At 41.8% G+C, this 24,250-nt stretch overlaps 1 protein-coding gene across 1 annotated transcript in view; it reads right to left on the bottom strand.

Annotated features, from left to right (window-relative positions):
* Window positions 1-9,544: 9,544 nt before the first annotated feature.
* Window positions 9,545-24,250, bottom strand: part of tcf7l1.L (transcription factor 7 like 1 L homeolog) — a 39,277-nt gene continuing 24,571 nt past the window's right edge. The window contains 9 exon segments of the mRNA NM_001088014.1: window positions 9,545-10,151; window positions 11,023-11,071; window positions 11,346-11,453; window positions 11,548-11,707; window positions 12,094-12,237; window positions 12,628-12,711; window positions 12,885-12,987; window positions 13,323-13,455; window positions 16,364-16,447. Coding sequence (NP_001081483.1) covers window positions 9,727-10,151; window positions 11,023-11,071; window positions 11,346-11,453; window positions 11,548-11,707; window positions 12,094-12,237; window positions 12,628-12,711; window positions 12,885-12,987; window positions 13,323-13,455; window positions 16,364-16,447 — 1,290 coding nt within the window. The 3' untranslated portion in view covers window positions 9,545-9,726.

Here is a 24,250-nt window from a genome sequence, read left to right on the forward strand (position 1 = left end):
GTACCCACACATGTTCAGCCTGTTGCCGAATTGGGGATATGGGATGGCAGCACCCACAGGTACTGGTGGGGAGCGGGTCTGAGTCAGCGGGGAACATTGGCCCAGCCCAACCCTGGTAATAGTACTTTGTTAAGCACTCTGGGATCGAATCATATTACACGTAGAACAATAAGAATTATGAGAGATGAAAACACAACCACCAATACACTTATGTGACTTCAGTGTCGGACTGGGCCGGCGGGACACCGGGAAAAACCCCGGTGGGCCCCGGGCTCTTGTGGGCCCCGCCGGCCCAGATCCGCTACTTAGTGGGGCGGCGCGACCCCACTTTGTTTGGGGTCGCGGTAGAATAGAAGGGCTGCGCATGCGCACAAACGCGGCGCCGCGCGCATGCGCACAAACGCGGCGCCGCGCGCATGCGCACTAGCCGCCTGCAGCACTCCGGAGCGGCAGTGGCGGCTGGAGGGGGCCCTGGGGCAGTAGCCCCGGTGGGCCCCATGCCTCCCAGTCCGACCCTGTGTGACTTTGACTTTAGGTTTGATTCACATATGATTGGTCCTACCCACAAGCAACCCAAGTAGAATATTCTGGCTCTTGATATCCTGCACATAATAAGACTATTTAAGGAAATCAAATTAAAATAGGCCTCTGTCTATGGGATGCTGCCCAATTGTAGGGACTGTACCCACAAGTTTTATCTATAAGGATAATATACCCCAAATTCTTGGTTAGGACAGGTCACACCAGTTATGGTTTTTACTATGGGTAAAAAATTAATGTTGCAAATATTAGGAGAAACAAGGTGCCCCAGAATAAATTGTAAATGACTCACCAAATAGTAAATGTGGTCCGGGTGCACCAGCCCCAGACCCCCAGCTTTAGGGAGCGGTAGCAGGGCCAACCGGCACTTAGACGGATCCACAGGACCAGAGAAAATGAGTTAAAAAATATATATTTTATTTGAACAAAGTTAAAAAATGTATATTTGCATCTCCATCCGCCCTACGTGTTTCGAACCCACTTGGGTCACTGAGCTCTGAGCCCATGACTAAGTGCCCCAAGTGGGTGCGAAATGCGTAGGGCGGATGGAGATGCAAATATACATTTTTTAACTTTGTACAAATAAAATATATATTTTTTAACTCATTTTGTCTGGTCCTGTGGATCTGTCTGAGTGCCGTTTGGCCCTGCTTCTTCTAAGAAATGAATGTGTCCTCGATTAGCAACCTCTCTGCTATGCATGCAAAGTGGTTAATATTATGGTAAGATTATATATTAATGGTGTGTTCATTGCAATTCTAGCTTATGGACCCCATCTTTACCTTGGAGCAGCTGCTAGTTCTGCTCTGTCATGTGTGTAAATGAATGAGCCCAATTAACCCCAGCCTGCTCTGCAAGAGGGGACACCAGGGACATCATTAGCCAATTCAATTAGCAGGAATTAAGCAGGAGATCATTTGGGGGGGCACTAGAGAGAGAGAGAGAAATATAAATCTCAAGGGATTGGTCTCAAGAGCCTTCCAATGCAGCACATAAGAACCTGACTGGAGCACAGTGTCAGCATATGTTGTATTAGGGCAAGGCTCTACCCCAGGCCCAGAGATCAGCCGTTCAGGCCACCAGACAGGTTTTAGGCCAAGGCTTGGATTTTTTTGGCTAAGCACACAGGGGATTCGAGACTGAACAGAACATTGATTTAAATAATTATAATAATAACAACACTGAACTTTATTTGCTTTTTCCCTTGTAGGAAGAACATAATGAAGGTTTAGGGAGGATTAACCTCCCCCCAAAAGAGGCCAAGTGCCATAAATAAATAGCCAGCAGGCTACTAGCAAGTACCCTATTGGTAGTGGCTTCAGACATAATTCTAGCATCCTCCTAATCCCTTCTAAGGACGGAAGTGAAGCATATGGAGGAATCTCTGCATGGTTCCTAGAGTGCACAAATGGTGCAAGAGGTAGAATACGCACGCTGTGCAACCTTGTGCATCATTTATAAGTGCAGTGAGAAGAGAGTGAAATTATTCACCAGTGGCTGAAAGGTTTTTAACTAAAGAAAGTTTTTTTTTTTTAAATCATATTTGAATTGAAATCATATTATTTAAAGGCATATTGTCATCCTAGCTTGCCCAAAACTGGCTTTGGCTGGTTTGACTGTTGGCACCCATTCAGACTGCTGATGTCATTGTGGGGACAATAGACACGAACAGTACTATTTACATATGGAGAGATTACATTCACTTTACATATTACTGAACACTATATAGAAATGTAATGATATAGAAGACATATTAACAATACTACATGGCTATGAAGCACCCTTTATTTCCAGAGCATCCAGGGTGCAAAATACCAGTTCACATCAATACGCTACCTGACTTTCAAGCTAAGCTGGCACATTTAGATTGTAGACTGTAGGGCTACACATGTTTTGCTACTTTTTATTACACGTTTTTCTATTCAGCACAGAAATCTGTTTCTCAAAAGAGCAAACAGATTTTTTTTATATCTAATTTGGAAATATGACATGGGGCTAGAAATATTGTCATGTGACTTGTGCTCTGATGGTGAGTTTGAACTTTCGCCCATGGATAAATACAATTCTAAAAATCCCATAGGAATGAATAGAACGTGGGCGAGTTTTTATTTATTAAGTTAAACTCACATTTTGATAATTCTGCGCCTTAGTATGAGGTAAAGCATTGATCCCAAACCAGTGGCTCAGAAGCAACATGTTACCAGGTGTACTGCCAAACCTGTAGGCTGCCAGTCCACACAGGGGGTAACTATTAGCCAATCACAGCCATATTGGGCACCCCAAGGAGCATGTTTAATGCTTGTGTTGCTCCCCAGCTATATTTACATTTGAATGTGGCTCACAGGTATTGAGACAAGATGAAATTGGCTTTCATTTTTTTTATATTATTTGTGGTTTTTGATTTAGCTTTTTATTCAACAGCTCTCCGGTTTGGAATTTCCGCAATCTGGTTGCAAGGGTCTAAATTACCCCAGCAACCAATCATTGATTTAAATTATAGACTGGTATATGAATAGGAGACATCTGTAGCCTTACAGAGCATATGGTGTCAATGAACCCATTTGAAAGCTGCACAGAGGGAAATAATTAAAAAAAAACAATTGAAAAGTTGCTTTGAATTGGATATTATTTAACATACTAAAAGTTAACTTCGAGGTGAACCACCCCTTTATTGGGTTAGGCCACACTGGGCATTTTGGGGAGATTTGGTCGCCTGGCGACCAATCTCCCCAAACGCCTTCCCTGACTCTGCACCGGCTAAAATGAAAAAAAAAAAAACGCCAGCGCTAATCACATGCGGCGATTCATTTTCCGAAGTCGCCCGAAAACGAATTGGCGCATGTGATTAACGCCGGCGTTTTTTTCATTTTAGCGACACAGAGTCAGCGAAGCCGTTTGGGGAGACTGGTCACCGCAAAGACGAGCCGATTAGTCGCCAGGCGACCAAATCTCCCCAAAACGCCCAGTGTGGCCTAACCCTAAATCAGGGTTGTTGTTAATCTTCTATACCATTCCTTAACCATACGTCACTGATTATTTTATAAATCCTTTTTTATCTGTTAATGGATGTTGGTGGGAGATATCATACTACTGCTACATTTGTGATGATAGTTACATAGTTAAATTGGGTTGAAAAAAGACAAAGTCCATCAAGTTCAACCCCTCCAAATGAAAACCCAGCATCCATACACACACCCCTCCCTACTTTCACTTAAATGTTATATACCATGCATATGACTGTCAAGATGTCTGCCCTTTTGTCCACATCTTAAATAAATTGCAATATATGGACAAACACTCCCTGTTTTGTTTAAAGGGGACCTGTCACCCCAAAAAAAAATATTCCAAATCCTATTTTATCACATTTGTCAAGCAAATTTTACTTTAATTACACTGTATAAATTATTTGAATTTTGTTTCCTTCAGTCTGGGATGTCCTAATTATAGCAAGTAGGTAGAAGCCATTTTGTGGACACTGTTATTTAAGGCAAGAATTGCATCATCTCAGAATCATGTCTGTGCACCAGAACGGGGGACCCGATGTCCAACCCCATGCACTGGCTACACGATTAAATGGTTAAAGTGGACCTGTCACCCAGACACAAAAATCTGTATAATAAAAGTCCTTTTCAAGTTAAACATGAAATCCAATTTCTATTTTTTATTAAAGCATTCATAGCTGTTGTAAACTCATTTAAAAATCTCAGCTGTCAATCAAATAGTGTCTGCCCCTCCTCTATGCCCTGGGCATAGAGGCGGGGCAGACAATTACTTTCACTTTCCATTCAGCACTTCCTACGTGTCACTGCTCTCCCCACATTCCCCCGTTCTCTTCACCATTTAATTGTGTAGCCAGGGCATGGAGATGGACATTGGGTCCCCTCTTTTGGTGCACAAACACGATTCTGAGATGATGCAACGCTTTCCTTAAAAACAGTGTCCACAAAATGGCTGCTGCCTGCTTGCTATCATTTTGAATTCCCAGACTGAAGGAAACAAGATTCAAATAATTTATATAGTGGAATTAAAGTTCATTTTGCTTGACTAATGTGATAAAATAGGACTTTGAATATTTTTTTTGGATGACGGGTCCCCTTTAAGAGAATGGGGGGAATGTGGGAGAGCAGTGACATCTAGGAAATGTTGAATGGAAAGTGAAAGTAACTGCCTGCCCCTATTTGATTGAGATTTTTAAATTTGTATACAACAGCTATGAACACTTTAATAAAAAATTGAATTTGGATTTCATATTTAATTTGAAAAGGACTTTTATTTTACAGTTTTTTTTATGTCTGGGTGACAGGTCCACTTAAAAGGGGAGGGCATTTTTAGAAGCTTAAGGCACAATCCTTAAAGGGATCCTGTCATCGGAAAACATGTTTTTTTCAAAACACATCAGTTAATAATGCAACTCCAGCAGAATTCTGTACTGAAATCCATTTCTAAAAAGAGCAAACTGATTTTTTTATATTCAATTTTGAAATCTGACATGGGGCTAGACATTTTGTCAATTTCCAAGCTGCCCCTGGTCATGTGACTTGTGCCTGCACTTTAGGAGAGAAATGCTTTCTGGCAGGCTGCTGTTTTTCCTTCTCAATGTAACTGAATGTGTCTCAGTGGGACATGGGTTTTTACTATTGAGTGTTGTTCTTAGATCTACCAGGCAGCTGTTATCTTGTGTTAGGGAGCTGCTATCTGGTTACCTTCCCATTGTTCTTTTGTTAGGCTGCTGGGGGGGAAAAGGGAGGGGTGATATCACTCCAACTTGCAGTACAGCAGTAAAGAGTGATTGACGTTTATCAGAGCACAAGTCACATGACTTGGGGCAGCTGGGAAATTGACAATATGTCTAGCTCTAGCCCCATGTCAGATTTCAAAATTGAATATAAAAAAATCTGTTTGCTCTTTTGAGAAATGGATTTCTGTGCGGAATTCTGCTGGAGCAGCACTATTAACAGATGCATTTTAAAAAAAAAAATTTTTCCCATGACAGTATCCCTTTAAAGAGATACTGACACCAGAAAATAAACTTTTTTTTATATCTGACATTACTTTATCTTTGAATGATAATTATAATTTTGCCATAAAAGTATCTGCCTGATGTTTTTACATTACCTTTTTTACCCCCTTTTTCCCTATGAGGGGGCTGCCATATTTGTGCAGCAGAAACTCTTGACAAGTTGAGACGGGACAGTCAGGTTAGGAACTTCACTGAGCAGCTGCCTCTTCTGCCTACCACTAGACCGGACGCACCTTCCACCCAGCTTGCGCGCTCCCCTGCAGATCACATACACGTGCAACGTCACCGCGCATGTGCGCCAGCCACAGGAGAAGGTGAGCTGGAGGGGCGGGTTGCCTAGGGTGCCCGGCTGGCCTCTGTTCCCAATGCTCCGTGTGTGCCATACTCTGCCTTCTCAATGCTCCCTGTGTGTGCCATACTTTGTCTGTCCAATGCTCCCTGTGTGTGCCATACTATGTCTGCCCAATGCTCCGTGTGTGTCATACTCTGCCTGCCCTATACTCCCTGTGTGTGCCATACACTGCCTGCCCTATACTCCGTGTGTGCCATACACTGCCTGCCCTATGCTTCCTTTGTGTGTCATGCTCTACTCTGGGTGTGCAATACTGTCTTTCCTATGCTCTGCCTGTGGAACATTTGTTCACATTTCAGAATTGATTGTTAGGGGCCCCTAGGATGTCATAAACAGGGGAGGAGGAGGCATATGGATTTAAGGGTATGTTTTAATATGACTTAAATTTTTTGACATATGAGTGATAAGTGATATCCCTGCAGTGAGCACCAGTGTGCTACCCCAATTAATGTGGGCATGGTCTTGTGGTAACATGTGTGTGATTTAAAGTGGGTGTGGTTTAAAAAGAGGGAGTGGTTAACACTGGCTTTCATTATCGGCCCTCCATTATGTAGACCAGAAAAATTCCGTCCCTCGGTAACACAGAAGTTGGACAGCACTGCTATAGTGTATTCGAACACATTGATTGCTATGGGATAATGGACAATTAGAAAACTTAAGACCATTTGTTACATTATCACCAAATGGATTTTATACGGGAAAATAGCTCAAATTTATTCTCAGACTCTCTTCGCTCTGTTTTAGGCACAAAAATCCAAGGCATAAAGACAACAGTTAGGCATTCTGGAAACAATAGTTCTTTGTAGAAGCATAACAAATATTGATCCAGTTTAATGACACTGTGAAACTGGAAACCATAGTTTTAATGAGGTTTATAGAAAGGGTTACTCTGATGAGGCATGCTATAACACCTCCCACTCAAGTTCAGAAATAGCATGTTAATGAGCTCCCATTGCCTTAAATTCCATTACCACAGAAGCATTTCAATTCAAAAATACTCGGGTTTTCAGGTGCAATGCTGGTGCCGTCAGGAATTTCCCTTTTAAGGCATTGGCAGGCAAGTGCTAGCAATTTTGTAGAGTGATTGGACATGGGATATTTTGTTGGGCAACAGCTAGGGACAGCTTACTTTTCATTGGTGTCAGTGTGAACATTTGTTGCATGCCTTTCTACTCCATTGTCTGGGGGTTATGAGATTTATGTTTTTCCGTCAGCAATTTACTGACACCAATGAAAAGGTAGCTTTGGATGTTTTGTCGGCCATGAAGTGTGGGCGACAAAACATCCTGTGCACCATTACAATAACTTTGTATAATGCTCTTTTGAAAACAATGGAGAAGAGATTAAGTGGGTGGGTAAATGTTTATGCAACAGATTAAGGAGCAGATAGCAAACAATGCGATAAGTGCCAGGACTTCTGCTTCTATCTATCCATGGAACTTAAATACAAAATTTGTGTCTATTCAATAAAATCATTTGAAGTCACTGGTCCTGATGTGGCAGAAAAATCTGCCCCCTTTGAAAAACACACTGCAGCTGTGGCCAGATCTCATCGGGCTTAGCAGGTGTTGATCCAAGATCCAAGATGGAGAGGTCCTGTGTACTTTAAAAGGCCTGGATCACTAATGGGCTGGTTATAAAATACAGCATTTCTATCCCTATTCTATTTAAATGAGAACTTAACTTTAAACATGAATGTGGCTAAAAATGCCACATTTTATATACTGAATTTATTGCACCAGCCTAAAGTTTCAGCTTCTCAATAGCAACAATGATCAAGGACTTCAAACTTGTCACAGGGGGTCACCATCTTGGAAAGTGTCTTTGACACTCACATGCTCAGTGGGCTCTGAGCAGCTGTTGAGAAGCTAATCTTAGGGGTCGTCACTAATTATCAAGCAGAAAATGAGGTTGACCTGCAATATAGGCAGATGCTACAGGGCTGATTAAATTCTGATGCTAGTTACACTGCTTTCTGTGCTGCAATGTAGTAATTATCTGTATTAATTACTAATCAGCCTTATATTGTGACATTTCTATTCTATGTGTACTGTATATTGTGAGTGAGTTCCTAAGCTCAGTAAGTGACGGCAGCACAGAGCATGTGCAGTGAATCAGCAGAAAAGAAGACGGGGAGCTACTGGGGCATCTTTGGATTCATAGATCTTTGCTGCTGAAGGGCTGTGGTTGCCTTGGGCTGGTACAGAAACCCAAAACATAATGTACAACATTTCTAGCTACTTCTTTATTTAAAGGAACAGTAATATCTAAAAATGAAAGTGTTTTAAAGGGATGACCATATAATGTAATGGTGCCCTGCCTTAGTAAAACGGTTGTGTTTGCTTCAGAAACAATACTATAATTTATATAAACAAGGTGCCGCATAGCCATGGGGGCAGCCATTCAAACACAGGACACATAGTAGATAGCAGATCAGCTGTGTAGAATCCCATTGTATACTATAGCGCTTATCTGTTATCTGCTGTGTATCCTGTGCCTTTTCTCCTTTTTCAGCTGTGAATGGCTGCCCCATGGCAACAAACTAGCTTTTACCAAGGCAGGGCAACAAAACATTATATTTGAATTACTTTAAAACACTTTCATTGTTTGGCGTTACTGTTCCTTTAAGCTTTAGTTCTTCTTTAAAGCTTTAGTTCTTCTTCAATTAGCTCAGGCCTGCTAATAGTATTTCTCACTGCCATCAGTGGAAGGGATCTACAGATACTGAGCCACTGCCTTTAAACTAATGACTGGCAGCAGCTCCTGCTCTAAAAAGATGAAAAAGGACAAGATATATTGAAAAACCAACAGATGTATTTTTAAAACACAATATATTTTCTATTTTGTTACAAAAAAAAAGTCACATTTTCAAGATTTTTTTTCTCCTTTTTTCCATTAAAAAAATAAAATAAACTTGAAAGAGAGGACTGGAATGGAACAGAACAAGTGATGGGTGAGGAAAACAGTAACCCGGGCAATGCCAAAATGCAGTGCTGAAAATCTGGCTCTGGCATCAGGACCAGCACTTGCAGGCAAGAACTTTCTTTGCCCCTTTATTAAAGAATTAAAAAAACAAACAAAAAAAACCATAACATATAAAGAATAACCTAACAAAATAAACATGCACCAACCCCTCGGACGCACTCTTATGTACAATTTACACTTTCCTCTGTTGTGTCTGGTTAAAATTAATATTTAAGTTTTCTTTCCAACTGATGAAAAATAAAAAGCATCTTTTCTGGAGAATAATGTAGAAGATGGGCGGGTGTGATCTGCAGAGCTGGAGCCAGCAGGTCAAATATTGACCAATAATTCCTGCAGGTCTATTGACAGCTGCCATCTTTGTTGAAACTGCTGAGTGCTGGAGAGGAGGTATATATCCTGGGTGATTCAGCAATGAGCCTGCAATAACCCAATTCATTGCCTATGCTGGATCATTGATGCTGCCATTGCTGCATATGCCCTATTGTGCAGCAAACACAGAGGTCCATCAATTTAAAAGAGTATTGTTCTCCCTCCCTGTGCAGAGATGAGATTTCTGCACGTGCATCTGCCAAGCATTGTGCACAATACTAAGAGTATATATGTATATGCACCACTTCAGAGCTGTGTCCATATCTACATTATACATTACAATGAAAAGCAGTGTAACAGTTCATATACGTATGACATCATATACACCACTGCAGATAGCAGTCCATATCTGCAGACAGTTGATACACTAGTGCAGCGCATTGTACATCCAGATCCACACAGCACTAGTGCTTTTAGTTGATCGATCCCAGGTTGTCCAAGTATATAGGATTCTCCATCATCAGTCACTGGATTTGGTCACCAGAGAAAGGGGCTGTGCCTGCAGCAGTGGTAGTGCTTGCAGTGCGGATGGGAAGACACCCGATGGGGACAAAATGGAAGAGGTCAGTGGGATTGGTCTGGAGAGAAGCGGAGAGCCAACAGGGGAAGACAGGTGTCCTGAAAAACTTGAGGACGAAGGAGATTTAGAAGCCAGGAAAGCAGCAGAGTGACTGAGAGAAAGCTGTGCTCTAGCTTCAGGCTTGGTGGTGAGGGAGAGCGGCTGAGCTTGCTCAGAGTGAGTGGCAGCGGGTGCTGCAGGAGAAGCCAGAGCAGCAGACGGAGTGGCTGGTGAGTCCAGCATGCTGCCATGGGATGAGGCGGGACTGTCACAGGACTTATCAGCTGGAAGGTGTTGAACACACATCTTCTTTGTCTTGGTGTGGGCTGTTGAAAAGAGAAAAGTATGTAAGTCGATGAAAAGTGCAAGTTATACAAAACACAAATAGTAGGGATAATTCTAACGCTCTGCCTTTAGACCTTTTTCGGATGTGAATGCATCAATCCTCTTATGGTTACAGCTTTTCCTATAGATACTCATCAAGTAAATGACGAGGAGAGCATTCAAGTAGCAAGACTACATGAATACACACAACATGTTTAGGGCCTTACGCGCCCTTTCTCAAGCGTGACTTGAGAAAGTGAAACATGCTGTGTGTGTATTTATGTAGTCCTGCATTAAAAATCTTGATCACAGCAGTTCCTGCTCCTTTAATGCTCTCCTCGTCCTTTACTTGATAATACAAAACACATCCAACAAAAATGTAGCTGCTTAGATGAGATAAAGCATTCAAACCGATACTAGCATCTATATTAAATACAGGACAAAGGGAGCCATATGTTTGGGATATTGCAATCTTGTCATGTGCCCCAAACAGCTGATATCAGAACCTGTCAGATGCCGGTCACTCTGCACTACGTAGACTGCATGGCAGACACTTATTACCAAATAGAGACTCTCTTCCCTATACTAGCTGAGGACGCATACAAGACTGCTTCCTTTGCCAGTAAATGTAGTAGGGTGAGCAATCACAATGATTCACTGCATCTGCTTGCAAACTAAAACAGCTTTTTTTGACAAGATCCCATGAGGATGAAGTAGTGAGAGCAATAGTGTTAATTGTGATTTACAGAGATTTTTCCTATGCCAAATGCACAAACCACTTACTGTGTGCAGGCCATGGACTACTAAACACACTCAGTCTGCAGTCAGGGAAAAAACAAAAATTTCAGACCTTGGCAATATTGCCATACTTACTTTCCATCTCAGGTGACTGCTTTTCTCTCTTCCGTTTCTTTCTTTTGCCCTAAAAATAAAAAAAGAGGCCAGGTCATTTCAAGAGGAAGCTTACACGGGTCCAGATTCCTGTGCCTGGAGCCCCTAGGCCGCCATGTCCTAGCGCCCGCTTCTTTCAAACACGCTCCTGTGGCTCCCCAGTGCCAACGGAGAATGCAGCTGGGCAGAATGCCGCCCCTGAAAATTTGCCGCCCTAGCGACAGGCCTGAGCTTACTGGTGGAGGGGCATAAGGCAAAAAAGAAGGGAACTTGTACAACCAGCAGAAGCACAACAATAAACTTACATAGTTGTCACGTGCAGACCAAGAGGGGTACAGCTGAGAATGAAGTTGCCTCTCCTTTCGTGCCAGCTCATAGTACTTGGCCTGCTCTTCCCGAGACAAGGAATGCCACTAAAAGGGAGGCAATGTGCAAAGGGTTAGATGGAGAAGTGGGACAAGGGCTGTAATTATGCAATGCAGTAAAGATTAGATCTCAAATACTCACCCGGCGGCCTAGAATCTGGTTGATAGCTGCACTCTCTTTCAGCGTACACTCTGCCACTACCTTAGCCCTCATCTCTTTCATGTACAGCATGAAGGCATTCAGTGGCTTCTTAATGTGGGGCTTCTTCTCTTCTTCCTTCTTTACTATCATATTGGACTTCCTACAAAGCCAAGAGAATAAAAAAATTAAATAGCAGACATCACTGCACCCAAGGCTAAAGCACCACCCAATCACAATTTGTTCTGTTCACTCCCATTTATGATCATTAAGTTCCTTAAACCACCATCTATCAACACCTCAGCTCGTTGAGAACCTCCACCCTCCCCTTGATTCCTTCCCTGAATGAGCTGGGATGTGTTATACAATCTCCAATTCAACGTTCTTTATAAGAATAGCATTTCTTATCCCTTTTTAACCATTGCATTTACAGGGGATTGAACCTCTGTGAATGGTAAGAAGACATGGTATTCCAGTTCATTATAAACGTCATTCTGTTGGTACTGGGCCCCAAAAACCTTTGGTGGAAAAACAAGGGGGGCCACTCACGTGTGTAGGTTGGGACTAATGTTCCCAGAGGACGGCTCCTGTTTCACAATGGGCGAAACAATGGCAGGGTGTGGGATTCCCGAGGTATGAAGGCTGTGATGCGGCGGTGGCACCATGTGAGGTGAAAAACGGCTGGACACCAAACTAAGGACAGGTAAAGACAAAATAAGTATAATGAGCAAAATTATTTCATGCCAAACTGCACAGATCTATCCAACAATGAACACAGAACTTAATCATTTTGTCTTCCCTAAAATATAAATAGTCTGTGCTATTGCATGATGTATATTTTCTCTGTATATTTGCATTTCTGCATATGAGCAGGAGATGAGCATTGCTTGGATCCTTTACTTTAACAGCACCTCTGGTAAATATAAACTCATTACAGCAGAGGAAAAGAGTTCAAGGGCACTGAAGGCTCCATATCATATCTACCAAGTTCCCTTGTTCAATCAGTTTAGGCCATTCTCAGTATAGCTCCACTCCGTTTCTAATCATAATGTGCTTGTTGTGTTGCATACAGTAGCTTCTCACCTGGACATAGATGCATTCATTGCCAGTGCAGGATATGGGTGCCTAAATCCGCCAGGAGGGATGGAATACATTGGCTGACCCTGCCTGAAAAACAAGCAAAGAGTAAGAAAGATGAAACAAAATATACCCGGTATGTAGCCTTAACATAATTCAAGCTCTGAAGTTCCAGAAATATGCAATATATTGCAATTCAAGCCCCAAACCAACCAGATAAGTAACATGCACGCATCTACCCCCTTTACCCAAGTTGCACTTACGGAGGCACTAGCCAGCCAAGCGGGTGAGGAATCTGTCCCACTGCCCCTGGAGATAATGGGTAATATGGAGATAACTCTGATGGGTGAGGTGGACGAGGGATCCCTGTGGAGAGAATTCAGTATAAATGGTAAATATAGTGAAATAATAAATGCCACACACAGATACTTATTCATTGAAATGTATTTTTCCCCATCGTATATTTTTACTAGCAATGTACATAGCAAATCATTCCTGCTCCAGAGAGAAAAAACCCCCAGGCAGGCACAGTATCCTCAAATCAAACAAAGGCAAGTTGCAGTGTTCATGTGGCTATACTGTGCACATATAATTAGTAACAGTAGCATACTACAATATATTTAGGTTAATATTATAGCAGCCAAAGCCATATCTATCTGTCTGTCTGTCTATCTATCAAAACACATGCCTGTCCTTCTTACCAGTCTTGGGGTCTATCTCTGGAGAGAGGTGCCCAGGAGGGGTTCCTGGAGAGAAGTGTTCGTTGCTATAGGTGATGAGAGGCGTAAGTGGGTGCATGTGGTGTGGGTGCTGTACCACAGGAACCTTGTTGGACTGTGGGGAGGAACAAAAGAATCATGAACACGTTGCCAACAGACTGGGAGGTGGGTACAATACATTTTCAAACATAATTGCAATTTAATGCACTATTTATTTACCCCTTTCTGTTCTCTGGGTCTGACTCCTGAAACAATTCAGGCTCATTTCTTAACACCAGACAACACTGCACCTGGGCAGAAACCCATAGCAACCATTCAGTAATTAGCTCTGTGTTTAGTCAGCTGCAGAAAGAATAATAAAAGCAAAAATGTGATTGGTTGCCCAGGTGCTAAGTGGCCCAATGTGGTAGAAGTCCCTAATTTCTCCACATTAGCAGGCTTCTACTACATTGTTTCAGGACTCAGAACCAATAGTGCAGAGAGGACAGACACTGGTTTCAATAGAAATTACATTTACAAAATACATCTAAAACCAATTTTAATCAATGTTTATTGGAACATTACATATTTTTTCCCATTTACTTATTGACTTTATTATGCAAAAATCACAGTTTTTGGGTGGAGTTTGCCTTAAAGGAATAAACAGACTTTAAAATGCATGCCTCCAAGTGGTGTTTTGTGAGGTCATCGGTTATAGCAATGTTTTGTAATGTCACCTCAGAGTTCCATGACATGTATCAATGTAAGCTGCCTGTAGCTAGTGCCTTTATACGGCGACTTCTTGTTGCATTACATTATTCCCTGTATATTTTCAAACAGGAGGAGCAGCATAGAAATAAAATCCCCAAAATTGCTATTAAACCCCAGAGACTCCTCAAATAGGAATTCTCACAATATGTTTGCCTTTACAGTTTTAGTTGTTCACTTCCCAGCATCCCCTGATAGCCAATGCTGGGAGATGTATTTAAATAGGTATAGTAGGGTGCAGACTGACTAAGGGAAATTCACAAAGGAGAAATATTTTTAATATATTTTAGATTAGGTAGCAGATATCACTCTCACTCTGCAATGGCTAATACAGAACACACCAAATACTGCAGCTCTGCGCCAGATGCAGCCTTAGAATATTTATTACATGACAATGGGTACAAGAAAGTCTTAAATTTAGGCATAAGCCCTCTTTTCAAAATAAGCAGCCATCACTACACCAATTAACAGAGAGGGAAAATGAGCCAAAGAGTCTGTATCCAATTCCCAGCACAGGTGTGCGCTAGTGACAAATAGGGTTTCTGCTTCCTTGCCTAGGGGGCCAACACTTTTCAACTTCATTAAACTGCCTGTATAGAGTCTCCCTACCCAAAAAAAAAGCCCTAACTCTCCCGTATGGAGGAGCTTGGCAGAGATTGGGGGAGGCACTAATTCCGGAAGAATAGGCAGAAATCCAAGAGCTAAAGCTTTAGAAATGGGAACAAAGAGGGATGGTGTGTGCGGTGATGAATCTATTCTGTTCACACACAAGCATGAGTGAGCATGCAGGAGTTTATGTACTGTACAGTCTAGTGCAAAAGTTATGCCAGTAGACGTGGATGCGTATTACACAGCAAGACAGAGCTTGACTGTCTATGTTGTGCGAGTGTTTCCGTATATACTGTATGAACAGCAGACAGAGTTCAGCCTTGCATGCATTTTAGCAAGTCTTTGTGGTTTCAAGAGACAGAACCAGCAGTGCAGATGAGGACATACAGATACTGCTTTTAATTGCAATGGCATGCACAAATAACTTGATTGTATGATTTAAAAAAAAAATGTGCCATGAGAGTAAATTGGAAAGTCATATAGAAGTATAAATTTCTTTCACCAGATGAAATAGGTTTTTTTGGGTTTAAATGTCCTTTAAGTTTAAACTGCCTGGAACGGAATATCGGCCACTCCCAACCTTAAACAGGAACTCCACATAAATATAACTTGAGCTTTTTGAAAAGTAAACATAATTTCAAGCAACTTTGCAATATACATCAATTAAAAAATATGCAGACTGTTCATAATTTATAATGGTTTGGAACAGTTTCCTAAGCCTAGCCCCCTACTCTCCTGCTGATCTGTCCGACTACTTTGCTAAGCTGGCTACTGTTACTTTGTATCAGCAGAAATCTGTCCTTAGCCTGCATCCTCCATACCCCACAATTCCCTGCACACGTGATTTTAATAAGGAACAGAACAACCCAGTGCAATGCATTGTGGGTTATGTAGTTCCTGCATGCTGTCTGTAAGCTGTGAGACGTTGTTACAATTTGTAACATCAGTGTTTAGGCCCTCCTTCCCTGCCAGGATTTCAAATGATGCAGAAAGAGAACTGTTAAACAGCTGGATTTCAGCATAGAAAATGGCATTTATTCATGATTTTTGAAGAAACAGGTAACTGTGATGGGTATATTAGGGGTTTCTGTGTTATGTGGGTCTATTTATAAAATTTGGGTTTGGAAGTTGGAGTTCCCCTTTAAAGGATAAATTTAAATGTGCGTACACAAAGTGCATTCTCAACCTTAATATTTTCATTTCTTTTTCCATATATAATTTCCCCCCTTCATCTTCTCATATGTCACATGACTAAGCTGCCCTAGACTCATCCATGCAAGCAGAAATATAATAAAAGGAAATGAATTTACCCCTACTCATTAGTACTCATGGCAAGAAATTATTTCCTGGGTAATGCTGTTAATGCCTTGTTAATCTGCTTGTGTTTAGTATACGGCTACACTCCCTCACTAAGTACACCACTTCTGAATTTATTTTAACGCGTTCCTGCAAACAATCAAATGCCTGTGTCTGTTTGAGATTATTTAGCAGCTGCACAATAGCGAAGCATTGACCCCAATAGTCATGGACCAGTACAGGAAAGGGGAGTAACAGCTGCACTTTTTTTCCCCCCCCCCAACATGCGCAACATGCGGAGACCCATCACTTGGTTGGTTTGCAAGAAAGCATAAAGATGAGTAAAACATCTAAAAACAGTTGGCACTCACCAAGTGGGCAGGGGATGGCGACCGGGCATCTTTTAAACCAGCCGTACTAGGGGAATCCAGTAGGGGCCATTTCATCTGTAAGTACTGCAGAAAGAAAAGAGAACACGTCAGGGATAGCACCACAGTAGGGGACAGCCCCACAAAAAAAGCTGCTATTAAAAGAAAAAAAATGTTAATACAAAGTAGCAATTCAGCGGCAGCAGCATACAAAAGAGACTCCTGAAGGAGTTACAATTACTCACGCAACAATTACAGGGACTCTTTCCCGTTAAATCTAAATCTGCTCCTGTATGGCAGCGTTTTAGAATTTATACAGGGGCAGCAGACTGTGAAGTCTTCAGCAACTGCTTTTGTGGATTTACAAAAAAAAAATCTGACCCCCGCAGCTGGATTGCCCAGCAGGCTACAGCAAGCGGCTGGGAATGAGTGCCAGCCTGTGACAGGGACCAGGCCCCATAAATACCTACAGAATACATGGGAACAGGTGTTAAAGGAAAACTATACCCCAAAATGAATATTTAAGCAACAGATTACTTTATATCATCAGTTGCATATTTAAGAATCTTACCAAACTCGTATTTATAGTTAAGTAAATATTGCCCTTTTAAATCTCTTGCCTTGAACCACCATTTCGTGATGGTCTGTGTGCTGCCTCAGAGATCACCTGACCAGAAATACTACATCAAAAATTCAAATATATTCCCAGTCAATTCTCAAAATTAAAAAATCACTTTTTATTCATCATAAATATTAAAAAAGTAGGCATACAGACCAATTGATGCTCCGCCTTACGCGTTTCGCACCCACAGGCACTTATTCATAGGCATTACTGTTGTTACATTTGGTCACAAAATTTATACCCCAGGAAATCCCTCCCCAAACGTTAAAACGCCAATTTGGGGGAGGGATTTCCTGGGGTATAAATTTTGTGACCAAATGTAACAACAGTAATGCCTATGAATAAGTGCCTGTGGGTGCGAAACGCGTAAGGCGGAGCATCAATTGGTCTGTATGCCTACTTTTTTAATATTTATGATGAATAAAAAGTGATTTTTTAATTTTGAGAATTGACTGGGAATATATTTTTGAATTTTTGATTTGAGTGCCCTTTGGAGTTGGGGGCTATATTCCAGCACTTTTGGCCCTTTTTGACAGGCCTGTATAGACTGCAGCAGTTGAGTAGTTAAAATTTTTTCAGAAACACTACATCTCTAACTATAACAGGAAGAAGACTGGAAGCAAACAACAGAACTCTGTCTTTTAATTGGCTCATGTGACCTAACAAACATGTATGGTTTGTTTGTGTGCACCCTGAATCCTACGATCCCAGGGGGCGGGACTAAATTTTTAAAATGGCAATTTTCTATTTAGGATTACCCAATGACACATACTACTAAAAAAGTAGTTTTTTTTATGCAATATATTTTTAGAGACCTACATTGTTCGAGGGGTATAGTTTTCCTTTAAACTGGTGCCAATAGAAGGCCAACATTCTGGAAGTAGGTCCTCAAATGCTGCATAAAATGAGTCCATATATTATACATAAATGCAACACCTTGCTGACCAATTATGGATTTAGAAGACTATATATGTGTATATTGTAAAACATATGGTTTAGAAGACTATGTATATTGAGTAAAACAAAGACTAAAAATTGCTGTGTAGAGAAGTGATTGCTTGTAAAGACAGGCAAGCATTCCACCACTTTGCCAACAGAGGTCACAGAGTCTTCGGGTGAGGCCTCGTCATTTCAGTACTCGGCCATAAATACACCAGGTTATTTTTTTTTAAAAAAAGTTCATATTTATATTATAAAGTAAAAGTGAATTCTAACAGTAATTAGAAACTAGGTATAAATAAAAACGTGGAAATAATAAAAAGAACCAGTGGGGCTTACAATCTACTTTTTCTGCAATATTCTAAGGCAGTGAACACACATATACACCTGGAAATACAAGCCACCCTCCCCATGCATGGTATCAATTAGAAATGATCCATCATCTCTCCATTGTCTCTGAACAGCAGGAGGATTTAGGGATTTTGTGCAGGCGGGTGGGGGTGGCAGAAAACTTCCTGCATGGGCAGATATAAATCCTAGAGGAGTCTGGGAATGTTTACATGGGAGAAGGAAAAGAGTGGCAGCAAGCGCCAGACAAGAGACAGCTGTGGGAGCCATGAGGAAGCAGTCACAGGGAGAGACTCCTCTTGCGCTCCTTACATAGGCAGACCCACAACTGGCTCTGCTCACTGCCACTTGTAAAAGTTCCACATCATTTAGCAGAACGGCAGAAGGGGCTTTAAATACTTTATGGCCGTTTTAAAACCATTTCCACAAGGAATTCCTGTTTTCTTAGTTTGTCCAACCTCTGGGTTTGTACAGATCTGGTTTATGCAACTGCGGGCATCCACCGGCCTCGTGTTTCGCTCACAAAAACACTGATTGGTTAGTAAGCTGGAGCTCAACTTTTAAGAACAGGGTTTTCCAGGCTATGCCCTTTTAGCCATTTTAAACTACAATTCCCAGAACTCCCTACACAGCAATCCTTACATGAATCATACTCCGAGGGACAGATCATGGCCAACAAAAATATGTTGGATGTAACCCCAGAGGATCAGGGTAATACCAAGCCTGGATGCAGAGAAGTCGAGTGGGGGCAGGGGACAGATCGTGAATCCTTTAGAAAGTGCAATTCAACAGGAAATGTACTTATTGTTCCATTTGACAATTTCCAGACCTGAAGCAGACAAATGTCTTTGTGCCCCACCCCCATTCCTCTAACTCCTCACAGTGCAGCCTTCTAGTGCTAAAAAGCATTTCCCCCCTCACACAGATGATTCCGACTCCCCCAGGACTGATTCAATCCTACCACACACATTTCTTACCAATCTGTATGATATTCTGTGTGGGGCCCCTTAAAGAAAAACTTTGGCCGAGTCTCTGGGTGCTCTAAATGTATATTCTGCTGAAGGGCTTTAGATCGGCAACCCAGATACAAACTGCCCATCATGCACTACTGCTGCCATCTTCATACAGCAACATTTTTGCCCCACTCCTCCTACCTACAGCTGCTACTTTGAGGCACTTCAGCTACATGTTCTGGTAGCTGGAAAAACTATATTTTTATCACTATGCTGCTTAGGGCTTTGCGGTGGTTGGACCTGGGCCAAATTACCCTGTGTGGGACCCCATCACTAATAACTGCACCTACATATTCCATCCTGTTTAATAGGTTTAGCATTCCTGTCGGGTGTGAGGAGACATGGCCTTTTAGCTGCTGCTGAACTAAAACTACAACTCTCTGCCTGGACATCATTTTTCTGTGGACCAAGCTGACCCTTCTTCTAAAGGGTGAAGAGAAAGCAACATTTTCTATATATTATTGTTTTTTTATACAGTTAACCAGACTGTTACAAGCAGACACCGATTTCTTCATGTTGAACTGTTTTCTTTGCTGTAGCCTGCAGGAATGCTTCCCCTCCCAACTTTTCGCTCCCTCCTTCTAACTCTCAGCCTTCTACACACACACACACACACCAGTGGCACAGTCTCCCAGTCACTTCTGCCCTGGGGATGTTTACTTTGGCTGGGCCCAGACCTATAGTGTTGGAAAAAGGAGCAGGAGGAGTTGTGGGGTGTATAATGGAAGGAGGGGTTCATTTAGAAACTGTTGCTAAAGGCCAACACTTCCTACAATACCCAAATTGTGAACTCTTCTATGTTTTCCTGGGGCAGGTCATAAATGGGAAAGCAATCTGGCTGGCACTTATCCTACTGTAATTTATAAAGAAAAACACAGGGTTCTTTAATGCAACTAGTGCTAAGCTGAATGCCAACTACCCTTTGCTCTGTAGCGCAACACATAATAATAAATCATATAATAACTATAATAAATAGTGATGCATTTGGTGCTGCACAAGGGTCAGTAAAACCCACACACAAGGTCATGTGCGGTCCTCCATTATATTCCACTTACAAGTGTATCAAACAAAAGGCCAAGACAGGAACCAATTTAGCATAGAAGTTTCTAAACAAAGGGACAGGCTCCCCTTTTTCTATTATGCATAAAATCAGTGACTTTTAGGGTAAGTCCACACAGGGCGTTTTGGGGAGATTTGGTCGCCTGGCGGCAACCAATCTCCCCAAACGCCTTCCCTGACTCTGCGCCGGCTAAACTGAAAAAAAAAAATGCCAGCGCTAATCACACGTGGCGATTCGTTTTCTGAAGTCGCCCAAAGTTTCTTCATGAGGCAACTTCGGAAAACGAACCGCCGTGTGTGAGTCAGGGAAGGTGTTTGGGGAACATTGGTCGCCGCAAAAACGAGGTGATTAGTCGCCAGGCGACCAAATCTCACCAAATGACCTGTGTGGGCTTATGTTTTTATGTACCTTGTTAGGATCTAAGGGTCACCTGACCCAATTCTGGATTAAAAAGGAAGGTTTGAACCAAAGGTTTCTGAAAAAAAGTATCATGCCTTTCACGGCTAGCACAGTTCCGTGAGTTTATTTGTATGACATCATTGTATCATAATCCAGCCCCCCAAACACCCAGTATAGTGAAGTACTGGTTTACAACACACACTGTTGGACAACAGTATGGGAAAGAATAGTTATTCTTAAACATAAAAATCCTCCGGGATAATGAAGGGTGGCTATTAGTGTGAACAGTCCTGAATGTTATAAAAGTAAAAAATAACCTACAAAAAAACCTTTCAGGCTGTAAAAGAAAACATTAAGTAAAAGCAGCACACGCCTGCTACAGGCCCGGCACGAGGTGCTGGGGGTGTATTCGGGATTGCAGGCAGCCTCCAACTGACCCCGCACAGGGTGATGTTTCCTCCGCCAGACTCTTTGATGCCGCTTCCAAAGCGGTGGATGAAAGGAGCTTGGGTAAAGAGGGGGAGTCCCCAAATCTGGCAGCCATTCAAAACTACAAGACAGGGATCCCCCAGTTCCCCCGGACAAATAAAGAAAGGTGGCGGCAGACTTAACTCGTTGGCTTCCTAGACAAACTACATTTTAACTCTATACAGTCGTGGTAAAAAATAAATAAAAAATAAGAAAAAAAGGGCAAATCATAAGTTATTAAACAGGGCAGCAGGTTATTGGTTACTTTCACAGGGAAGTTCTAGAACAGTGACTGACAATTCTTCCCTTACACAAAGTGTAGGAATGTGTATTAGATTGTAAGCTCTTGTGAGCAGGGCCCTTATCCTATATTTAATGTTGTAACTCTTGTTTATTTATTATTATAATTATTATTATTATTATTATTATAAGACCCCCTGAGAGATGAGGTGACAGCCATGTTCTCAGAAAGTTCATAAAGCACCACAAAGCTTTTAGGTTTATGGCACAATTAACAAACCTTCTGTGCTAAAAATAGCTAGGAAAAGAAAATAATCGCAACCCCGTCAAAACAATCCAAACTATTTGCTGAAGGAGAAATTTCACTGTAGAACATCATACCTACTTTTGGCCCTCCAGATGTTGAACTACAGCTCCCAGACACCCTCATTTGTTGAGGAATGCTGGAAGTTTTATCTCATTTAAAAATGTCCTTTTTTGGAGGGTTTGTTTTCAGCATAGCAGGGGCTGAACAGCAACTCCCAGCATGCCCCAGGCTAGCCCAGTGGCCACACTCATTGTAGGCACCCATGCAGCAGAAGAATTCCCTGTGGGATCCTGGGATTTGGAATCTGAATGAACATGTCTTAAACTTGAGAGCTCATCAATACACTGGAGGTCACACGGTCTCCCTCTTAAAGGGTCAGCGCACATATCTCCTTCCCCTGCATTCCCAGGAAATGGCAGCAGAAAAGAAATGTCAGGGTGGAACAGGCTAACAGCTTTGCTTTGTCACCGATTTCTCCCCCCCTCCCACTTGCTCCACTGAAATACACAAGGTGAGCAAACAAGCCTCATTCCTAAAGGATTACACCTGCCACAAGGATTAGTACTGCCTGTAGGTGCCCCTCTTAAAGCTACAGAGGCCTCAAAATTCAACAAACTTTGCTAAACAGTTTAAAAAAAAAAAGTCCATTTCTATTTTGTCAGTAACCGTACAACATGCTTGTCACTGTCTCGATGAATATTAAGGATTAACTGCAGCAGACGGGACATGATCAGACACATGAACTGTTTATACACGCTGTCAAGACTGGGAATATATGCAGGTAGCACAAAGGCATGCTTGAATTATTAGTCAGGGGTACAGTGTAAAGTTCTTCCAATGCACTCCAATAGGGCACAGTGGATAACGGCCACATGGTGAGGCAGCGGATGAGGTACAGAGAGTGTGGCACATGCTGTTCAATGACATCAGTACCACTCATGGTTAAGTTGCATATTTTTCGCATATTGTATAAAAAGGGGGCTCATTCACACAAGCAATTTTCAGCATACCGGTATGGGACCTGCTATCCAGAATGCTTGAGACCTGGGGTTTTCTGGATAACTGATCTTTCCATAATTCGGATCTTCATACTACTAGAAAACCCCATGTAAAAATGAACTAAACTCAATAGGCTGGTTTTACTTCCAATAAGGATTAATTATATCTTAACTGGGATCAAGTACAAGGTACTTTTTTTTTTTCTTTTTAATATTAGACATAAAGGAAAATTATTTAAAAATCTAGATTATTTGAATAAAATAGAGTCTATGGGAGACAGCCTTTCAGTAATTCAGAGCATTCTGGATAACAGATCCCACACCTGCACTACATAACCAGTTCCAAACTCTGTATGTTGAGGGACAGATAATTGGATACTCCGGACCAAAAGATAGAAAAGACAATTTGCCGTTTACATTTCCATCCTTGCATATATAGCCACAATTGCATTCTTGGATTATTAACCCTTCCATTAGCAACAACATATACAGCATGGCATGGGCAGTTTAGATCTTGAAGGAAAATGCACAGTACGCCTTTAAAACAGGCTAAAAGGCAAGAATATTTCAACAGAAAAACATATGCTTTGTGAGATTCTACACACTCCCCTTGGGCCATGAGGTCACTGGAAAAGCATTCAAAACAAATAATTCAAACCAACGAGTCCAAGTAGATGTATTACGGTGTGCTAGAGTTCCACAGTTTTCTTCTCTCTTTAGTGTTAAGCTGGCCATAGATGCTGAGATTTTTAAAAGATCTGATCCTCATCGTTAGACCACAATTTTCTCGGAACGATCGTACGATTTCGTTCAATTTCATGTCGGCCGAAAAATAGTAAGATGTACGATCGTTCGAATCCCATTAACCGCACGATAATTTTGAAGGATTGGTCGGACATCGCTAAAACTGGTGGTTGGGCAAGAAGAATCGTCGCGTCTATGGGGAGCTTTACTCTGCACCAATCTAACTACATTAAAAGATCAACAGGACCGTATTTTGCGGGCCGGCCATGTTCACACCTATAGGTGTTGCTGTGGCCTGATTGTGTGTACTGGAGCTTGGTGCAAGGCCTGAATATTAACAGCAACAAGTGCAAGATGGAGGAGACACACAAACCAGAAATGGCTTCAGAGAAAAAAAAGTCATGGAGTGAAAGCCACAAAAAGGCCTCTGCTCACAAAATACACAATGCTCACTATTACCCCAGAGATGGGCCAGAGAGCCCACAGCACCACATTACAATACACAATGTCCCCTCTATTATTATGTAGGGAGCAAATTGCAAATATTTTGTGTGCCATTTTCAAAAGCTAAGCACATTTGCGGTGGAGAGGTCCAAGCAAGTACTGACATAAATATACTCCCTCAAATGACCTCTTTCTTTAGATGTGTCAGCATCACTAATAGAATGCATGTGCTTCAGGTAACATACTTCGGTAGGAAGGACATACTACAAAAAGAGGCAGAGCCCACAAATCATGTTCCTGGTTTAACA

Source organism: Xenopus laevis, chromosome 3L, assembly GCF_017654675.1.
Source record: "Xenopus laevis strain J_2021 chromosome 3L, Xenopus_laevis_v10.1, whole genome shotgun sequence".
NCBI classification, from domain to species: domain Eukaryota; kingdom Metazoa; phylum Chordata; class Amphibia; order Anura; family Pipidae; genus Xenopus; species Xenopus laevis.